The sequence below is a fragment of the Sinocyclocheilus grahami genome, unplaced genomic scaffold (genome assembly GCF_001515645.1).
Source record: "Sinocyclocheilus grahami isolate Dianchi unplaced genomic scaffold, SAMN03320097.WGS_v1.1 scaffold389.1, whole genome shotgun sequence".
Classification (NCBI taxonomy): Eukaryota; Metazoa; Chordata; class Actinopteri; order Cypriniformes; family Cyprinidae; genus Sinocyclocheilus; species Sinocyclocheilus grahami.
This window is the reverse complement of record NW_015505568.1, coordinates 935,170-956,793: the sequence shown is the minus strand read 5'-3', so window position 1 is coordinate 956,793 and position 21,624 is coordinate 935,170. Positions and strand designations below refer to the sequence as shown.

At 35.1% G+C, this 21,624-nt stretch overlaps 2 protein-coding genes across 3 annotated transcripts in view; one reads left to right on the top strand and one right to left on the bottom strand.

Moving 5' to 3' along the window:
• Positions 1-21,624, top strand: part of LOC107550164 (protein phosphatase methylesterase 1-like) — a 32,072-nt gene that overhangs the window by 5,477 nt on the left and 4,971 nt on the right. Inside the window, exons 4-15 of one of the 2 annotated variants that reach the window (XM_016231398.1) lie at positions 873-930; positions 1,017-1,068; positions 1,154-1,308; positions 2,463-2,553; positions 4,042-4,107; positions 4,187-4,316; positions 6,938-7,061; positions 7,181-7,225; positions 7,503-7,567; positions 8,130-8,197; positions 8,407-8,438; positions 8,562-8,938. In XM_016231398.1, coding sequence (XP_016086884.1) covers positions 873-930; positions 1,017-1,068; positions 1,154-1,308; positions 2,463-2,553; positions 4,042-4,107; positions 4,187-4,316; positions 6,938-7,061; positions 7,181-7,225; positions 7,503-7,567; positions 8,130-8,197; positions 8,407-8,431 — 879 coding nt within the window. In that variant the 3' untranslated portion in view covers positions 8,432-8,438; positions 8,562-8,938. The remainder of the gene's footprint in view (positions 1-872; positions 931-1,016; positions 1,069-1,153; positions 1,309-2,462; positions 2,554-4,041; positions 4,108-4,186; positions 4,317-6,937; positions 7,062-7,180; positions 7,226-7,502; positions 7,568-8,129; positions 8,198-8,406; positions 8,439-8,561; positions 8,939-21,624) is intronic. The other variant, XM_016231399.1, reaches the window with a different exon arrangement.
• LOC107550142 (RING finger protein 150) lies at positions 10,671-18,924 on the bottom strand. Its single transcript, XM_016231370.1, has 6 exons — positions 18,185-18,924; positions 15,312-15,562; positions 14,323-14,394; positions 14,144-14,226; positions 12,484-12,704; positions 10,671-11,205 (listed from the first exon to the last, which is right to left on the bottom strand). Exons 1-6 carry the CDS (start codon positions 18,633-18,635, stop codon positions 11,105-11,107), a joined length of 1,179 nt encoding a protein of 392 aa, XP_016086856.1. The 5' UTR covers positions 18,636-18,924; the 3' UTR covers positions 10,671-11,104.

The window sequence follows — 21,624 nt, the reverse complement described above, 5'->3', positions numbered from 1 at the left end:
GAGGTATTTCTCCAGAGCCTCTCGCTCGGGCGCCGAGAGCGAGTATAAACGACCGTGGGGTGGCATGGTGAAGGAAGGAGCTCTATGCTGCAGTCATAGGGGCGATGAGGCGGCAAGGAGGTAGGCCAGGAAAGGCTGAAGACCGCCCGCAGATCGTGGTACTACCCTGGAACTCCCGACAATTCACCAGGCTCCTCCTGAAACACAGACACAGAGGAAACACAATAATCCGACAGAGAGCAGTGAGCCCAACCACTAGAAATAGAGTGACTAATAGATCAGAGTGGAAACAGGTGTCCCCGCAAAGCAGCACACATGCTGATTGTGATGACAAACAGGTGGAGATGAGAGCTAGAATGAGCATGGGTGTGCCTGAGTGTGTGTGTGTGCATGATAGAGTATGTATGTGTGTGTGTATGTGTGTGTGAGAGAGAAACAGAGAAGCAAACCCAGCTCATGACATTTTATCTCAAAATATCTCAAAATGACGATAAAAAAGTCGTTGCGAAATATAAACTCGCAATTGTGAGGGAAAAAATAGAATTGTGCGATAAATTGTCACAATTACTTTTTTTAAACCATGGCAATAGATACTGTTTTTTTCTCATGTGTTATAATCTATTATACTTTCTCAAGGAGTAACTGAATAGTGTTTGTTATAATGCATTATAACTGTGGTTAGAATTATTAATGCGATCATACTGACCATAATGAGATTAATGCATTAAAAATACTTTTATATTGCATTATATATAAAGGCTTCAAGTAAAGTGATACCAAATGTTTTTTATGGATTTAACTATAATAACTCTGCAACAGGGGAATTCATTCATGTCTCACTTCATGATGAATAATGAGTTTCTCCTCAACAGGCAGCGATGGCCAGTCGGGTCACTTGTCGGGTGTTGGCCATGGATCTCAGGGGTCACGGTGAGATCAAACTTCTAGCTTTAGTTTAGGTTTAACGTGCAGCAGTTACCCGTGTGCACTGATCTGACTAGTACAATCACAAACAGGTGCTACTCAGGTCCGGCACGCCGATGACCTCTCCACACAAACCATGTCCAGGTAAAACACACACACACACACATACACAGATATGATTAACAGGCTGTAGTATTCAGAGCTGACCAATCACCTCCTCTGCTCACAGAGACGTAGCCAATGTGGTGCGAGCTACGTATGGAGAGACCCCGCCCCCCATCATCCTGGTGGGTCACAATGTGGGCGGAGCCATCGCGGTGCATGCGTCCAGTGGAGCGCTGCTTCCCTCTGTGGTGGGGCTGGTGGCCATCGATGTGGTGGAGGGTGAGAAACACTGCGTCATCTGTCAATATGAACCAGCATCATCGTCAAAATGCATGCACTGATATCACAAAAAAAAGAAAACTACTACTACTTCTGCTACTACTACAACTAATAATAATAAAAATAAATACAAAACATGTATATAAAAATGTATCGCATCCAAAATAAACGTTTTTGTTTACATAATATATGTGTGTGTGCTGTGTGTATTTATTATATATATATATATACAAACATATGTATGTATATGTATATATATATATATAATATGTAAACATAACATATTTTTCTTATATATATATATATACAAACATATGTATGTATATGTATATATATATATATAATATGTAAACATAACATATTTTTCTTATATATATATATATACAAACATATGTATGTATATGTATATATATATATATAAGAAAAATATGTTATGTTTACATATTAAATATATTTCTATATAATATCAAATATAAGAATATGAATATATAAATGTATAAACATGTAAATATTTTCAAAATATATACTGTATGTGTGTATTTATATATACAGAATAAATATACACAGTACACACACATATATTATGTAAACAAAAACGTTTATTTTGGATGCGATTAATCACGATTAATCGTTTGACAGCACTAATTTTAAGAAAACATTTGTACAAGCTTAAGCTTTTCCACACAATATTTTACCATGGAAATCATAGTTTCTGCCAAAATATACATGCCATATTATATTATACAAAAACTGTTAGTACTGCAAAATATTACCACTACTACTACTACTACTACTAATAAAATAAAAATCATTCAAAAATTTATATAAAAACTCTTTTTTTTTTTTTTTAAATCTTTTTAGCATTTTTATTTTTATATTATTTTTTAGATTTGAAATATAAACATAGTCACTTTCCAAAATAATTTTAAAAATTCATATAAAAACATACATTTTCTTAGAAATCTTTTTAACACGTTTTTTTTTATTGTTATTTTTATATAATTTTTTAGATGGGAAATAGAAGCATACACGGTCACGTTCCTTCAGCCCAGCTCTTGTGTAGGACTAAAACATGATTTAGCTGTGAATCAGGTCAGAGGTCAGTGTGGAAATACGCTGATGAGTGTGTGGTTTGCGTTGTTTGTGTTATGCAGGCAGTGCGATGGACGTCTTGCACAGCATGCAGAACTTCCTGAGAGGACGACCCAAATCCTTCAAATCCATCGATCATGCCATTGAATGGAGGTCAGCGTCCAGATGACGCTTACTATTAGAGAGCGTCTCATCTGCTCTGAACTCAAAACAACACGCAGCACACAGATGACTACAACAACACAATTTATACAAACGCTTTACGGCGAAATTTAGTCCAGGTTTAATCCAGGAATAAAGCACTGTTCAGAAACAAACAGATTCTTTGAACAAATAATCACAAAATACATTCCCTTTTCTTTTAAAAGTGACTGTAATTTTGCCGAGTAAGACTTGCTTTTGTTGGTCTGGAACAACATTCCTGCAGGCTAGACACCTAAATCATAAACCTACCAACTCTTTCACTAACCCTAAAACAGAGAGAAATTACATGTTTATAAGAATGATCATTTCAAATTTTTTATCTCATAATTATGACTTAGTCTGTTAACTTTCACTTTTTATCTCATAATTATGACTTTATGGGTTATAATCACAAATCGTTATCTTATGACTTCTTGTCTCACAATTATGACTTAGTATGTCATAGTGTCAAATTTTTATCTCATAATTATGACTTAGTCTTTCAATTTTCACTTTTTATCTCATAATTATGACTTAGTCTTTCAACTTTCACTTTTTATCTCATAATTATGACTTCATGTGTTATAATCACAACTTTTTTTCTTATGACTTCTTGTCTCACAATTACGACTTAGTATGTCATAATGTCAACTTTTTATCTCATAATTATGACTTAGTATGCTAGGTTTCGATTTTATGTCATAATTGACATTTTATATCAATTTATCTCAAATACGACGTTTTATCTCATAATTATGACTTATCTCAATTCAACTTCATGTGTTAGCCTATAATCTCAAATTGTATCGTATAATTACTTTTTTCTCATAATGTTTACTTTTTATCTCACAACTTAGTATGTCATAGTTATGACTACGACTAGTTATGACTGAGTATGTTAGGTTTCAATTATATGTCGTCAGTTATGATATGTTAATTCATAATTATGCCTTATCTAATAATTCTGATTTAGTATGTCAATTTCGACGTTATCTCTATTAATGTCATAGTTTTCCATTTTTGTCATAATCAACATTGACTTTTTCACAACAAAGAAAATTTTATCATTTAAACGTTTGGAGTAGGAAAATGTTTTTGAAAGAAATCTCTTCTGCTCATCAAGGCTGCATTTATTTGATAAAAAATACAGTAAAACAGTAATATTGTTCAAATATTATTCAAATTTAAAAGAACTGTCAAGAAACATTTCTGATTATTATCAATCTTGAAAACAGTTGTGCTGCTCAATATTTTTGAGGAAACCGTGATAGAACTTATTTTTCAGGATTTTAGAAAGTTCAAAAGAACAGCATTTATTTGAAATAGAAATCTTTTGTAACATTAGAAATGTCTTTACTTTCACTTTTGATCAATTTAATGCATCCTCACTAAGTAAAAGTATTAATTGCTGTCAACAAAACAAAAATCGTCCAACATATGTTTGTTTTCTGGTTGCAGTGTAAAAAGTGGGCAGATCAGAAACCTTGAATCTGCTAAAGTGTCAATGGTTGGACAAATGAGACGGTAGGATCCGAGCACACATGCGCTCCTCCTCCTCATCACACATCAGTTGGGGCTCACTGAACGAGCGTGTGTCTCTCAGGTGTGAGGTGGAGGAAGGCGATTCGGCCGAGCCGGTGAGTCCGGTGACTGAGAGCGTGGCCGAGGGGCACGAGGAGTTTTACGACCTCAACTATGTGACAGAGAAAGCAGAGAGCAGCGCATCAGCAGAGGTGAGCTCCTCAGGACCTCAGCATAAACACTGGCACTCTGGATATGTACCATGGTAATACTGTGCTATGAACGTTACTGTACCATGCTACCTGTATATACATAATTAGTTGCCTTATATATACACACACTATCACAAATTATTGAATTATGCAAATTAATGCAGATGTATGGAAGCCTGTTTCTTTGAAATTGACAATCATATTCAAAATTCTAATAATACCAGATTTTTGTCTCATATTTATCCTTTAGTATGTCCTAATTTCGACTTTTTATCTGTTTAAACTTATTATTTTAGATTTTTTAATCTCATAATTTGGAATTATTATTATTATTATTAGTTTTTTGGGGGTCTTAGTATGTCATAATTTTGACTTTCTCAATTATGATTGTTTACACTCCATTTAATTTTGTCAATTTCAATTTTTAAATCTCATAAATTTGACTATCTCATAATTACTACTGTCATAATTTTGATTCAGTTATGACTGCTTACACGTTTTTTTGTCAATTTATAATTATGCCTTATCTAATAATTCTGATTTAGTATGTCAATTTCGACGTTATCTCTATTAATGTCATAGTTTTCCATTTTTGTCATAATCAACATTGACTTTTTCACAACAAAGAAAATTTTATCATTTAAACGTTTGGAGTAGGAAAATGTTTTTGAAAGAAATCTCTTCTGCTCATCAAGGCTGCATTTATTTGATAAAAAATACAGTAAAACAGTAATATTGTTCAAATATTATTCAAATTTAAAAGAACTGTCAAGAAACATTTCTGATTATTATCAATCTTGAAAACAGTTGTGCTGCTCAATATTTTTGAGGAAACCGTGATAGAACTTATTTTTCAGGATTTTAGAAAGTTCAAAAGAACAGCATTTATTTGAAATAGAAATCTTTTGTAACATTAGAAATGTCTTTACTTTCACTTTTGATCAATTTAATGCATCCTCACTAAGTAAAAGTATTAATTGCTGTCAACAAAACAAAAATCGTCCAACATATGTTTGTTTTCTGGTTGCAGTGTAAAAAGTGGGCAGATCAGAAACCTTGAATCTGCTAAAGTGTCAATGGTTGGACAAATGAGACGGTAGGATCCGAGCACACATGCGCTCCTCCTCCTCATCACACATCAGTTGGGGCTCACTGAACGAGCGTGTGTCTCTCAGGTGTGAGGTGGAGGAAGGCGATTCGGCCGAGCCGGTGAGTCCGGTGACTGAGAGCGTGGCCGAGGGGCACGAGGAGTTTTACGACCTCAACTATGTGACAGAGAAAGCAGAGAGCAGCGCATCAGCAGAGGTGAGCTCCTCAGGACCTCAGCATAAACACTGGCACTCTGGATATGTACCATGGTAATACTGTGCTATGAACGTTACTGTACCATGCTACCTGTATATACATAATTAGTTGCCTTATATATACACACACTATCACAAATTATTGAATTATGCAAATTAATGCAGATGTATGGAAGCCTGTTTCTTTGAAATTGACAATCATATTCAAAATTCTAATAATACCAGATTTTTGTCTCATATTTATCCTTTAGTATGTCCTAATTTCGACTTTTTATCTGTTTAAACTTATTATTTTAGATTTTTTAATCTCATAATTTGGAATTATTATTATTATTATTAGTTTTTTGGGGGTCTCAGTATGTCATAATTTTGACTTTCTCAATTATGATTGTTTACACTCCATTTAATTTTGTCAATTTCAATTTTTAAATCTCATAAATTTGACTATCTCATAATTACTACTGTCATAATTTTGATTCAGTTGTGACTGCTTACACGTTTTTTTGTCAATTTCAAAAAAAAAATTATCTCATAATTTTGGTTTACTCAATTTCAAATTCTTATCTCATAACTATGACTTTAAACTCATAATTTTTTTGTGTCAGTTTTGTTTTTTTTAACCTCAGTTTTTTTGGGTGAATTACAACTTTTGCCATAATTGTGACTTTTTTTCAATTATGACGGTTTACACTCAATTTAAATTTTTTTATTCATAATTTTGATTTATCTAAATTTCAACTTTTTTTTTTAAATCTCTATTTTGACTTTTTATCTCATAATTATGTTACTGTACATATTACGGTTTACACTCATAATTCAGATTTTTTTTGTCAATTTTGATTTTAATCTCAGAAATTAGATTAGTAAATTAAATTAGTGTATAATCTCATAATTAAATAATTTGGACTTTAATGACTTTAATAAGTCAGTTATGACATACTATGCCATTTTTCAATTTTCGTCAATGACATTTTATAATCCTTACTTTTTAATGTCATAATTACTATTTGGTAAAGCAGTTACGACTTATCTCATTATTATGATTTGGTATATACATTTTTAAGTCATATTATGACTTTTTATCTCATAATTTTGACTCCTAATTATGACTCATCTCATAATTACGATCTACTAAAGCATGAATTGTTTCTTATGTGGCAGAATGGGCTTCCATAACAACTGAAATACAGCTATTGGTCACACACCCATATTTAACATTTGTTAACCTTTGACCCCTCCATGTGCAACTGAACAATCAGTGCACGATAAACAACTGAGCGTAATCGATGTGCATGAGCGTGTGTGTGTGTGTTTCAGCCGTGCAGTGTGTACAGCTGGAGAATCGACCTGTCTAAAGCAGAGAAATACTGGGACGGCTGGTTCAGAGGGATATCGAACCTCTTTCTGTCCTGCAACGTCCCAAAACTCCTACTGCTGGCAGGCAAGAGACACGGACCAATCAAAGCACTCCTCATGAAACACATGAAATCTAAAAAAATACACAAGACAACAAACCTGCTCAGTCCGGTCCGTTTAATATAAAACGTGTCCTGTGTTCAGGCATTGATCGACTGGACAGAGACCTGACCATTGGACAGATGCAGGGTGAGTCTGATCACTAACTATATCCTATGAGACCAATCATGCACTGAGCTGCATAATCATTTAAAACTCTGACAGAAACATTGATATCTGCCCCAGCAATCTATATGAATGATTTTAAAGATGCCTCATCCTTTTAATCACGAATGACTGGTCGACCTGCCCAGTACTGAAAAAATTACACGTTCTGTGCCCAACAGTGTTTACACCTGAATAATGGCAGACATAGTAATATGCTTCTATGCTATTCTCTATTTATTCTTTTCTATGGCTTCTGTAGGTAAATTCATGATGCAGGTGCTGCCCCCTTGTGGACATGCAGTGCACGAGGACATCCCAGATAAAGTAAGAGCATATATACATTTCTATTCAAAAGCTTATGATTCAAAAGCACTGATCTTCTTCTAAGAAATTGATACTTTTATACAGCGAGGGTGCATTAAATTGATCAAAAGTGACAGTAAGAGGATTTCTATTTCAAATAAACGCTGTTCTTTTGAACGTTCTATTCATCTGTGAATCCTGAAAAATAAAATGCATCACGCTTTCCACAAAAATATTAATCAGCACAACCGTTTTCAACATTGATAATAATCAGAAATGATTCTGGAGCAGCAGATCAGCATATTATACTGATTTCTGAAGATCATGTGACACTGAAGACTGGAGGAATGATGCTGGAAATACAGCTTTGGTCACAGAAATAAATTACATTTGAACAGATATTCACAAAGAAAACAGCTATTTTACACTATAATAATATTTACCATTTTACTGTATTTTTGAATAAATAAATGCCGTCTTGGAAACCTCAACATTCACTCCATCTGTATAAATATTAAGCACAGATCATTTTATTCTTGTTGCTGTGTTTTAATTCAATATTTGATTTTTGTACATTTTTGAGGTGGCAGATGCTTTGGCAAGTTTTATGACCAGACACAAATTTGCAGAAGCTCGCAGTGAAACTAAAAGGTGAGTTACTAACGAATTAACAACTCTATCGAAAACTATTTTAAAATGTTGTTGTTGTGTGTGTGTATATATATCTCCAGGTTTTATATATACACATACATGCAATACATTTTGTATCAAATGCATTAAAATATACAAAGAAACATGTTCTGCTGAAGTTTGAGCATATTAATCATTACAGAAACTGCATGTCACTCTCTCTCTCTCAGTTCCTCGTACCCGTTCATGCGGTGAAATGAGAGTGAGTTACATTATCGTTTCTGTAAATGATTCTTTTCTGTCATTTGTTTGTACTGCAACTTTCTATCCCGTCTGCGTTCATACACGCAAATCTGAGCTAAAAGTCTAATGTTTTGTCCCTCAGATAAAGCAGAGGACACTGAGAAGCAGGCCTGAAACCTCCACCAGATCCAACATCCTTCACATCCAGCAAAAACATCTTACTTTAGCCATAAATCCAGGAACTGTTTCAACTGTCACTATCCTTGAGTTTAGAATAAAGACTTGAATGTTCATTATTCAACTGTGTCGGAATCTCAGGAAACATTTAAATGAGATGCAATCATGTGACATCAAAGTCGAGAGACGTAAAACACTGTGTAAATGAGAAGCACGACGTTTAGCCCCAAAAATTTACATTAAAATTTATTAATATTCAAAACACAGTCTTACAGAAACACGTGCAAAATACTGAGCATGAAATGGAACAAACCTCTACTGAGTGAGAGTGTGTGTGTGTGTGTACAGGTTTATATATCCTGGTGGGGACTTAAAACTGACTACACACAGACTCATGGGGACTCATGTCACGGTGGGGACCTAAATTGAGGTCCCCACGGGTACAAAAGCTTATAAATCATACAGAATGAAGTTTTTTGAAAATCTAAAAATGCAGAAAGTCTCCTGTGAGGGGTAGGTTTAGGGGTAGGGTTGGTGTAGGGCAATAGAATATACGGTCTGTACAGTATAAAAACCATTACGCCTATGGAGAGTCCCCACAAGGATAGCTGACCAGACTGTGTGTGTGTGTGTGTGTGTGTGTGTGTGTGTGTAATATGGTGAGGTGAACTGCACGCGTCTTTGTGTGTGAATATACAAACTTGTGACCGAACTTCGAATCTCAAAATGAAATCCAACCTCAAATACATAAAGTGCATGATGGAAAAACTTGGCAATTAAGGAGGAAACTGGACAAAATTATTCTCTATTTACAATACAGTCAAACAAGGAAGAACGAGTTACAGATTTAAAGGAGCAGTGCACCTGAAAATGATCATTTACTCACCCTCATGTCATTCCATGATTTTGATTTGACAAAGAACATCTGAAACTGTTTGAATATAGCGCACAAGTGATTCTGGAGTTTTACAGAAATGAAGAAATAATAATACAGAGATTTGGAATGACCCGAGGGTGAATAAACAGTAACAGAACTATTACTTATGAGGTGAACTATACCTTTAAAGAAATAGTTCACCCAAAAATTAATGTTTGCTGAATATTACTCATCCTCAGGCATTCCAAGATTAGGATGAGTTTGTTTCTTCATCAGATTTGTAGAAATGTAGCATTGCATCAGTGTCTCAGCAATGGATGCTCTGCAGTGAATGGGTGCCGTCAGAACGAGAGTCCAAACAGCTGATAAAAACATCACAATAATCCACAGCACTCCAGTCCATCAGTTAACATCTGGAGAAGACAAAAGCTGAAACAAATCCATCAAGACATTTTTAACTTCAGACCTCTGCTTGCCGCTAAAATGCGAGTCCATAATCCATAATAACTCTTCCTCCAAAGAAGAAGTGCATCTCCTGTTGTCTCTCACATCAAAATCCAGTCACATATGTGTTTAGAGGTGTTTAAACGCTGCTTGATCTGTGCAGATTTCTCTCCTGATTCACACCAGAACACTGACTCACTGGAGGAAGCGTTATTATGGACTCATATTGGGTGCCGTCAGAATGAGAGTCCAAACAGCTGATAAAAACATCACAATAATCCACACCACTCCAGTCCATCAGTTAACATCTGGAGAAGCTGAAACAAATCCTTCCAGTTAACTGATGGACTGGAGTGGTGTGGATTATTGTGATGTTTTTATCAGCTGTTTGGACTCTCATTCTGACGGCACCCATTCACTGCAGAGCATCCATTGCTGAGACACTGATGCAATGCTACATTTCTCCAAATTTGTTCTTTTTCTCAAATCTTGGATGGCCTGAGGGTGAAGACACCGTCAGTGAACTTTTATTTTTGGGCAACTATCCCTTTAAATGATTTCCACTAAACTCTCAAGTGGACAGGGCACGTGGCGTGCACAGCAAACATCACATGTCCTGCTCCACAGAATCCAAAGAGCACTTCCTAGAAAGTCCCACAGTTTTGTCCCGCACGACGTCCGTCACACACTCCAGGTCAGGCGTCTTTGGATGAGGACGGTGTCTGAATACTGAGATTCTCTTTTGTTTTTTTTAATACTGCAGAACTCGAGCACATCAAATGCTTCTCTATAGAAAAATAAACCACTTCTGATCAGATTCAAAATAGTCTTTGACACGTTCTTTCCGCTGGGATCACAGACAAATGGTAAAACGGGCAGCGAACACTGCGGCGGTAAGAAAGAGAAGATTGTCGAGCAGAGCAGAACCGATCGTCTGCGGATCCCGAACAAGTGCTTTAGCTCAAGTGCATACTGTAGTGTGCACTGCGGGCGAGAGAACAGAGTTTACCCTGCTTTTCAGAGAAAAAGGAAGGAAGATGAAATGAATGTAACATTGGATGTGGATTGTAGTATGTACTCGGCAGGCAGCGTGTCGGTCAATCACTGGCCATTCAAAGCCCATTCAACTCGTCTAATGCTGTCGCCGTGGTCACCCAAACGTTTAAGCACGAGTGGGCGTGGCCAGATCAGCACTTTGGATCATCAGTGGGCGTGTCCATGTCCGAATGCCCCGCCCCCATCACAAGCGACACCTCTGAACTGCCGCTGGCTATTGGCTGTAACTCACCTGTGGAGGAAAGATAATATATGATAATGATATTCATCGCGGATGTGTCCTAACTGGCACGCTGTCCTTACTAAACAGCATGCAAGAAGAGAATAAGCACAAGTTGCAAAGCATATGAAAATTGCACTTGAAGTGTACTTCAAATCTTATATTTTTTTAAATCTGTACTTGCAGATTATATAATATTGATTAAATAAAAGGCCACTTTCATAAGTACACTTCTAAAAAGTGTACTTTTTAATAATGTTGAATTAAAAGAGTACATTTTAAAATATTGTTCTAAAAATATTCTGTTGTGCTCTAAAAAGTACACTTATTTTGATGTTGCACATACTGATGCACATGTAAAGTATGTGATATTAATTTTAACTAGTGTTATTCTATATTACATTTAAAGTTAATACATTTTAAATATACTAAATTACAACGTGTTATTTTAGTATCAATTAGATACGGTTATAGTTTTTATTAACAGTTTAAATTAATATATTTGTATTTTTTATGTTTTTATTTTAATTTGTTAAAGTTTTAGTAATTTTTTTTGTTTATAAACACACACACACACACACACACACACACACACACACATTTTAGTTATTTTGTACATTAAGTAAAAAATTTATGAAAATTAGAATTTTTCCTCGGGAACTAGCAGAATTAAAATATGGTTAATTCATTTTTTTTTTTTTCAGTTAACATTTATTTTATTTCTAATAACAAAAATGTTTTTTGATTGTTTTAGTTAACTGTAATAATTCTGTTACATTTAAATATATACAAGTTTCAAAAGAAATTAAACATTACATAATAACATAACGTAACATAACATAATAACATTAACATTAAAATATATTTGGTTTACCATAAATGTTTGTCAGTATATTTTTCAGTACACATTATGCATATTTCAAAAACAATATAAGTTATGAAATTACATAGAGAGATCACTAAAGTTCAACTAACTGCATTTAACATACATTTAAATTATAATACATTTTCATTTAATGGCAATTAGCATGCAATTAAGTGTGAAAAACATTAAATTGAGTTTGCGCTTAAAGTTGATTATTTCTGTAATGCATTACTATTTTACTTCTTATTCACAAGGCTGCCTGAATGGTTTACATCTTTTGGGCTATTATTAAATACGCGCTATTATTTGTAAGTCGCTTTTGATTAAAAAGCATCTGCTAAATGCTTAAATGTAAGTAATTACCCACAATGCCTAGCACTACAGAAGAGGAGGACTTTGTGAGCTCTGTGAGGAGTAACACTCACTCTGTTCGGTTGGCAAGGTGTCCTGGGACAGCGACTCAGAGTCCAGGAGGACCTGAGGGAGACCCACCATCCTCACACCGGGGCCACGCCCCCCGACGACATCACCGCCCATGACATCATCGCTCATCACCATGGCGTTGAGAGCCACGCCCCCCACGGCGAGCTCATAGTCCAGAGGGAGTTCATTCAGACACTCGGCACTCGACTGCGCATGAACAGAATTACACCGCATTCAAACAACAGAGTTAAACGCCATAGAATTACCCTACAGCCATATTAAAGCAATAAGCCGTGCATTTCAGTGACTTTACCATGCTTAAAGACAGGATTCTTACAATTAAGCATTAAACTAAACTACTAAAAACATCAAATAAACTTTCATAACTTGAAAATAAAATATAAAAGGCTTAAACTTATTGTATTTTAGCTAGTTACCAAGGCAACATTTTATTTTCATTTAGTTTAACTTAATTATATATCAATAAAAACTAAACATATAATATTTATATATATATATATATATCAAAAAATTACGAAAACACAACAAAAGTACTAACACTTTAACTTAAATTAAAATGAAAACAAGGCATCATTTTTCATTTAGTCTAACTCCATGTATTAGCATAACTAAAACTGAAATAAAAATGTGTTAAAATTACAGATATATTAAAAAAACAAAACTAATAAAAATGTCAAAATCACAACAAAATTCTCTAAAATATAAACAGCATAAATATAAAAATAATTCTAAATATTTAAAAATATTTATAGCATCAGTGATAGTAAAATAACACTAAGGCACCATATGATGTTTTAAGAACTAAATAAAATAAAATAAGATGAAATAAAAAATAATAATCCAATGGAAATTATTTAAAACTAAAAATGAAAATTTTTTTATAAAATTAATGTGAAAAATACTAATAAAAAAATGACAAACTTTTTAAAATTCAAATGAAAACAGATAAAAAAAGTACTTCAAAATATTAATGTTAAAAGAACAAAATAAAATAGAAAATAAAAATAATGAATCTTCTGGAAATAATTTCATGCATTAATTTATTACTGTAATTAATAATAATTACATAACATTTCTTCTTATTATTATCATTATTACTAATAATGATAATAATAATAAAGTTAATTTATTCAGCTGTTTTCATTACCAAATAAATGCAGCCTTATCTAAGGATTTTAACCATTAAAAAATATACAATATATAAATGAATTATAAAATATATATATATATATATATATATATATATATATAACTGTATTACTATTGAAATAACCGCATTAATGTAGCTAGCTACATCTTGTTAGTAGCATCAGGTGAGTGTTTACCTGCAAGGTAAGATTCTCACTACATCATTTGGTTTATAACCCTCGATACACACGGCACAGTTATCAAAATCACTCTCCGTCTCCTAAAGAAAAGCACACACATCATAAGACACAAGAGAGAGTGTTGAATTCAATCTCACGGCTTTAAAGACTGCAATATTGAAGATTTTAAACATTAAAAAATATACAATATATAAATAAATTATAAAATATATATATATATATATATATATATATATATAACTGTATTACTATTGAAATAACCGCATTAATGTAGCTAGCTACATCTTGTTAGTAGCATCAGGTGAGTGTTTACCTGCAAGGTAAGATTCTCACTACATCATTTGGTTTATAACCCTCGATACACACGGCACAGTTATCAAAATCACTCTCCGTCTCCTAAAGAAAAGCACACACATCATAAGACACAAGAGAGAGTGTTGAATTCAATCTCACGGCTTTAAAGACTGCAATATTGAGTGTTTATTGGTTCACCTGATCGCCTTTCCTGATGGTCCGCACTTGTAACTGGCTGATGGCTTTTTTGGCAGCGTCGCCCAGCCTCCTCTGACCAATCAGAGAACAGAAGGTTATTAATGAACTTCAGACTGTGATGTCCTACAGCACAGCCGTCTCTCGTTAGAATAATTCAAGACTGAGAGCTGTAATGAAAGCTATGTTGCCTTCAGGCATGTGATGAAAGTCCCTTACTGTGGCCTGTTATCATGTTTTAGGGTCGCGTTCAAACACACACAAACATGCAAACCACCAAAAACAAGCAAAATGTTTTGTTTTTTTGCAATTTTATAATCAATGTGGCTATTAAATTAAATTTTATTATTTTGTATTATTTGTATAGATAATAATACAAATAAATACTACTAAACTTTGAATTATTATTAATGTAATATTTCACTGTGCAATAAAAACATTTGTATTTAAGAAAAAAGTATATAATTATACTAATAATAATTATATTATTATATATGTAATTCTATATATGTAAGAAAACATAATAAAATAATTAATAATAATTTTTTTAAATAATAATAATAATCAATTTCTAAAATATGAAATATTAATGTAATATTTCACTGTACAATAAAAACAATTATTAATATTTGTTATTATTATGCTGTTATTATTATTATTATAAACAATAACAAATACATAAATATATAAATATTATTATATAAAAACTAAATAAGAAATATTATTAATGTAATATTTCAGTGTAAAGAAAAAATATAATAATAATTATTATTTCTGTAAAATTACAATATTAATATTTATGGTCGTCTTAAATCGCACTAAGCTATTACATGATTTCGATTTTATTTCGATTAATCACTCAGCCTTATTTGATCTTCACATAAATGATCATTCCGATCAAAGTTGATTGAGCAAAATTGTATGTCTAACATATACAGTGGCTGCAAAACGCATTTAAGCATTTCATAAGACGAGGTTTCTCGGGTTTGTACCTGGTTGCGGTCCCTGGCGTTGGCGTATCTGAAGCGCTGGATGTAGTAAAAGACGAGCCAGGCCAGCGAGATGATCATGAGGATGATGAAGGAGATGGAGACGAAGACCACGGAGGTGCGGCTGACGTATTTCTGCAGGTTGCGTGTTCCTACGGTGATGTGCATGTGAACGGAGATGTTCCTCTCCATCAGAAGAACCAGATCACGACCCTTCGGCTCGGGAATCATGATGGCCACCACGTCCCCGGTGCCTGAAACACAGAGCCACAGTTAACCAGCGCCTCGACTAGACTAACTCACTTCTTCTGTGGGAAAAATAAACTAGACAAATTCTAATTAAATGGGGGAAAAAATTATTTGTGGAAAAAAATTACAGAATTTGAAAAAATAAATAAAAATGGGGAAAAAATCTAATGGATTTCATAGGTCTTAAAATTTTTTAACTTTGTTAAACTTTTTCATATTTTTTTTGTTAAACTGAATAAGTTTCATGATTTTAATTAATCAGGCATTCTTTCTGATTTTTATTATTTAATCTAACCATTTAAACGTAATCCAGAAAATTTAAATCGAAAAAAAAAAATACAGGAAAAAAAAATAAAATGAAAATGGGAAAAAAATAAAATGGATTTCATATGTCTTCAAAAACTCATTTTGTTAAACTTTTAATACATAAAAGATTAGACATTCTCTCTGATTATTATGATTTAATCGAACCATTTAAATCAGAAAAAATTATCTAGAAAAATTAAAATGAAAAAAAAATTAATTTGGGGGAAAAAATCTAATGGATTTTATAAGACCATATATGCGATTTTTGTTCAACTTTAATAAATTGTTGTTAAATTGTATAAGTATCATGATTAATGAATTAGAATTGCTTTTTGGTTACTAAAATGGAATGTATACATTAAAACAGAATCCAGAAAATGTTTAAATGGGAAATAAATGGAATTCAGAAAAGTATATAATTTGGGAAAAAATACAACAGAGTTTGGGGGGGGATTTCATAGGACCCTAAAAACAGCACAGTGAAAACCTTTAACATCAGACGGAGAACCTCCTCAGCCCAAACCAAACACAGAGTTCAAAGAAAGAGTTAAAGATGACAAGAAAAACAACAAGAGGGAGAAGCGCAGATACTGACGCAGAACAAAGAGAGGAACTAAACAAGCAGCGTTTCTGCAACACTTCACAGAGAGATAGAGAAAGATAAGAGGCGTCAGATGAAGCTTCTGAGACGCGGAACGAGCAGAACGCTGAAGTGACCGCTCCAGTCGAGCCTGAACACCAACATCACGTCTAAAGATTCTCTCATGACTTCCAGATGTGAGAGAACATACAAACACAGCTGGACGACGTTCAAACACTTTATAGAGAAGTCAGAAATACCCACAAAAACACTAAAGCATGTGACAATTTACATTACAGTGCCCAAGGTACAAGAACGAATTACTATTTTCGGGGCCTGAATTGCAGTGAATGGGTGCCGTCAGAATGAGAGTCCAAACAGCTGATAAAAACATCACAGTAATCCACACCACTCCAGTCCATCAGTTAACATCTGGAGAAGACAAAAGCTGCATGTTTCTAAGAAACAAATCCATCAAGACATTTTTAACTTCAAACTGTTGCTTCCAGCTAAAATACGAGTCCATAATAACTCTTCCTCCAGTGAGAAAGTGTTCTGGTGTGAATCAGGAGAGAAATCTGCACAGATCAAGCACCGTTTAAAATGCTCTAAACTAATATGTGTGTGGATTTTGATGCGAGAGACAACAGGAGATGCACTTTTTCACTGGAGGAAGTGTTATTATGGATTTATATTTTTAAAAACATCACAATAATCCCCACCACCCCAGTCCATCAGTTAATGCCTTGAGAAGACAAAAGCTGCATGTTTCTAAGAAACAAATCCATCAAGACATTTTTAACTTCAAACTGTTGCTTCCAGCTAAAATACGAGTCCATAATAACTCTTCCTCCAGTGAGAAAGTGTTCTGGTGTGAATCAGGAGAGAAATCTGCACAGATCAAGCAGCGTTTAAAATGCTCTAAACTAATATGTGTGTGGATTTTGATGCGAGAGACAACACGAGATGCACTTTTTCACTGGAGGAAGTGTTATTATGGATTTATATTTTAGCTGGAAGCAATGGTTTGAAGTTAAAACATCTTAATGATGGATTTGTTTCTTACAAACACGCAGCTTTTGGCTTCACAAGACATTAACTGATGGACTGGAGTGGTGTGGGTTGCTGTGATGTTTTTATCAGACTCTCATTCTGACGGCACCCATTCACTGCAGAGCATCCATTGCTGAGACACTGATGCAATGCTACATTTCTCCAAATCTGATGAAGAAACAAACTCATCCTAATCTTGGATTGTCCTAAAAGGCGAGTAAAGTTTCAGCAAATTTTAATTTTGGGGTGAAATATTCCTTTAAACCATCACGGATTTAGCAAAACACAATCAAACGCGCAAGATACCCATTCACAATCACTCATAACCTAATATGCATTTACGATAACACATATCATGCACTCATTATAACTAATAACAATATATAAACTCATAAAACACATATGCATTCACATTCAGCCAGACACATTTCTAAATATGCAATAATGCATTTATCACACATAACCACACATGCATGTATTACCATCAGCCATCACTCATAACCGTATATATATGGACTTACAATAACACAAAACCAAACATGCATATCTAGTTGATGAATGCATGAATCACAACACATATGCATTGACCACGCATTGCATTTGCCATCACTCCATAACCAAATATGGATCTGCAATCACACATAACCTGTCACGCAGACATAATCGATCATAACCAAGCATGCACCACCTGAATCAGACATGGTGATGGTCTCATTGGGGTTGGAGGATCCCACGTTGAATATGACCACAGCGGACGCGTTTTTCCCCACGGCGTTTCGGATTTTGTCTCTGTACGTGCAGTTTCCCCGGCTGATGAGCGCGATCCACGCGCCGTGTCCGCGCGGCGTGAACCTGCAGCTGGGGTCGCACGCGTGTCTGTCCTGCGGCGCGGCGGGCATCGCCAGCACGCCTCTGGCCTCGCGCTTGAGCGAGTGCTCCCCGTAACGCCCGCACTCCGTCTTCTCGGTGCGCACCTCGGCCGTGTCCGGATCCACGTACGTGATGTTGACGAACGCCGTGTACCACTCCTCCTTCTCCGCCACCGTGAAGTCCAAACACAGCAGGTGGACGAAGCAGAAGGACAGCAGCCAGGTGGACAGGGCCAGACTACGACACGTCTGGATCACCGAGAGTGCCATAGCAGTGTAATTGTTATTATGATGGTGAGTCTAGCGGCCGTGCGACGCGCGTTTACTCCATAATCTCCGCCTTTGTGCGTGTCGAGCGCGTTACGCGGCGCAATCGCCGACACTCATGGTCAAAACACTCCACTTGAAAGACCGAGTTTTGTGATTAATAACCTCTAGAGCCTGTTGCCTGTGCGATAGGCGCGTGGGTTCGGTAAAAACGCGAGCAGAAGCTGCGCGACGGAGCCATGGTGTCTGACATTTTCGGCCTTCGGCTGCTGTGGCTAAAACGGAGAGCGAAACAGCGGCCACTAGCGGCGGAGCGATGATCTGCGCATGCGCGACACCCTTGAAGGGTTAGTTCACCCAAAAATGAAAATTACCCCATGATTTACTCACCCTCAAGCCATCCTAGGTGTATATGACATTCTTCTTTCAGACAAAACCAATCGGAATTATATTTAAAAATGTCCTGGCTCTTCCCAGCTTTATAATGGCAGTGAATGGGTGTTATTTTTCAATAGTCCAAAAGACGTCAAATAAAGCACATCCATCCATAATAAAAAGTGTCCCACATGGCTCCAGGGGTTAATAAAGGCCTCCTGAAGCGAATCGATGCGTTTGTGTAAGAAAAACATCCATATTTAAAACTATATAAACAGTAATCTCAGTAACTGTCGTACGCGCGTTCACAATAACACTGTTACAGCGGATGACGTAGGACGTAGCGTAAGGTCCAGTGAGAAGTGACGAATGCGGAAGTGCAGCGGAGAGGGCGAAACAAAACACTGGTCATGAATTAGAAGTACAAAAATAGGATTTGTAAAGAAAAATGTCAGAGGATTTGGATATAAGCCAAGAGGAGACTGGTTTTCCTTTGCTAAAGTAAGGAAACTTTGCTCCCTTTGCTCCTGTTAACAAACATTGGTTTTCGCGAGACTAGCATATTCTCACCGAACCTTATGTTACGCCGACGTCCTACGTCATCCGCCGGAACGGCGTTCTATTGAAGACAGTTAGAGGTAGATAGAGATTACTGTTTATTAAATTTTGAATATAGATTTTTTTCTTACAAAAATGCATTGATTCGCTACAGGAGGATTTTATTCACCTCCTGGAGCCGTGTGAGGCACTTTTTATGATGGATGGATGCGCTTTATTGGACTTCTTTTGGACTATTGAAAAATAACACCCATTCACTGCCATTATAAAGCTTGGAAGAGCCAGGACATTTTTAAATATAACTCTGATTGGTTTCGTCTGAAAGAGGAAAGTCATATACATCTAGGATGGCTTGAGGGCGAGTAAATCATGGGGTAATTTTCATTTTTGGGTGAACTTTAAGGGAGCGTCGGAAAATACACGCTTTGTTAGTAAGTGAGATTAATCAAAGCCAATCTATAGGGACTGTTAGAAAACTCAACACACTGTGCCGAAGAGTTGATTCAAAGTTGAAAAGCAACAGTGACAGACTTTTTTATTCAGAGTACAAAAACAACATATTTAAGATGTTACGACAGAAAAAGAGCGAAGCGAAAAAAAATAGCTAATATGTCCAAATAATTTCATAATGAAAAAGGAGCAATGTGAGAAACAAAGCTTTTCAAAACTTTGTTTTTCGAAAGTTTCGAAGCACTCGATTCCCCGCAGCTGGGCAAAATGATTATTATTCATGCCCAAGCATGAATAATGACACCTTTTACAAACCAACTGGAAATGTTTTCATGATCTATTAAATGTAATCTACAAATCATTAAATACATTATGAAGACTGTAAAATTTGTGTTCTTTTATTCATGTAGGCGTTATTAGGCAGGGCTTGGGTGAATTAGAAGCAATAAAGTATCATTCTCCTATTTGTACTATACACTCATAAGTATTAAAATTCATTGAATTAATTCTGGAGGTCTTTTCCAGTGTGTTCTTCCACAAACACATCCGCTGCTCTGTATTCGGCGTGTGAAGTAGACGAGGATATACTGTGAAGTTGAAGATCACAGGAGTGCACAATGTAAACCACATAAACAAACCACTGTCGGCCTGCAGTCTCCTGGAAATAAAATGATTCCATACTTAAAATTGGTTTATCAAATTAAGAGCTAAGTCAAGCTATTAATGTAATTAATACATGCATGAATGCATACGAGTAAAGATATTAGCTTTTTTAGAGGACCAAAACTGAACTTAAACTTCTGCTGTCAGTAAATGAAAGAGAAAATAAGGCAAACTTTCTTTTGAATAATTTAAAATGAAATTTTAATGTATTTATATGTATTGATTTGTATGTGTTTTCTTTAATAAATAAAGGTTGACAAACATTTGAAATTTATATATATATATATATATATTAACGTTTTGAAATAAAGCTCACCAAGGCTGCATTTATTTAATTAAAAATACAGTAAAAACAAAAAAAGTGATTATATACTAAAATGTAATTTATTTCTGTGATCAAAGCTGTATTTTCAGCATCATTACTCATACATTAGTCTTCAGTGTCACATGATCTTCAGAAATCATTCTAATATGCTGATTTGCTGATTGCTATCGATCTATCTATCTATCTATCTTTTATTTTACCTATCATTTTATCTATCTGCAGTTCATTGTCTCCAGCAGAGGGCGTTGTCTCACACTATTTCCATTCTGCACACTAACAGGCTTTTGATGAAGAAAAATGTCATTTCTGCTACCTGTTTCTTTGACATGAACATTCAACATCGATGACCTTTAGGTAGTTTGATCAGAGGAAAACCTGTCCTGCTCTAGCGCTCTCTTAAACATGTTGGGCAGTTCCCGTCAGACAGGGGAGTTTCCTCAGCTATCTTTAGACACACTGTCTAATGTCACTCTCATTTCAGGAGTGTGTTCTTAAAGATCAGTCCCGTATGCACACAGGGGTATCCACAACAGATTGCACTGACATCTACACACAGGAAGAACAATTCTCAGTTCTGGTGCACATGAAGGAAAGACACGTACTTGAGTGTGAGTGTAAGGC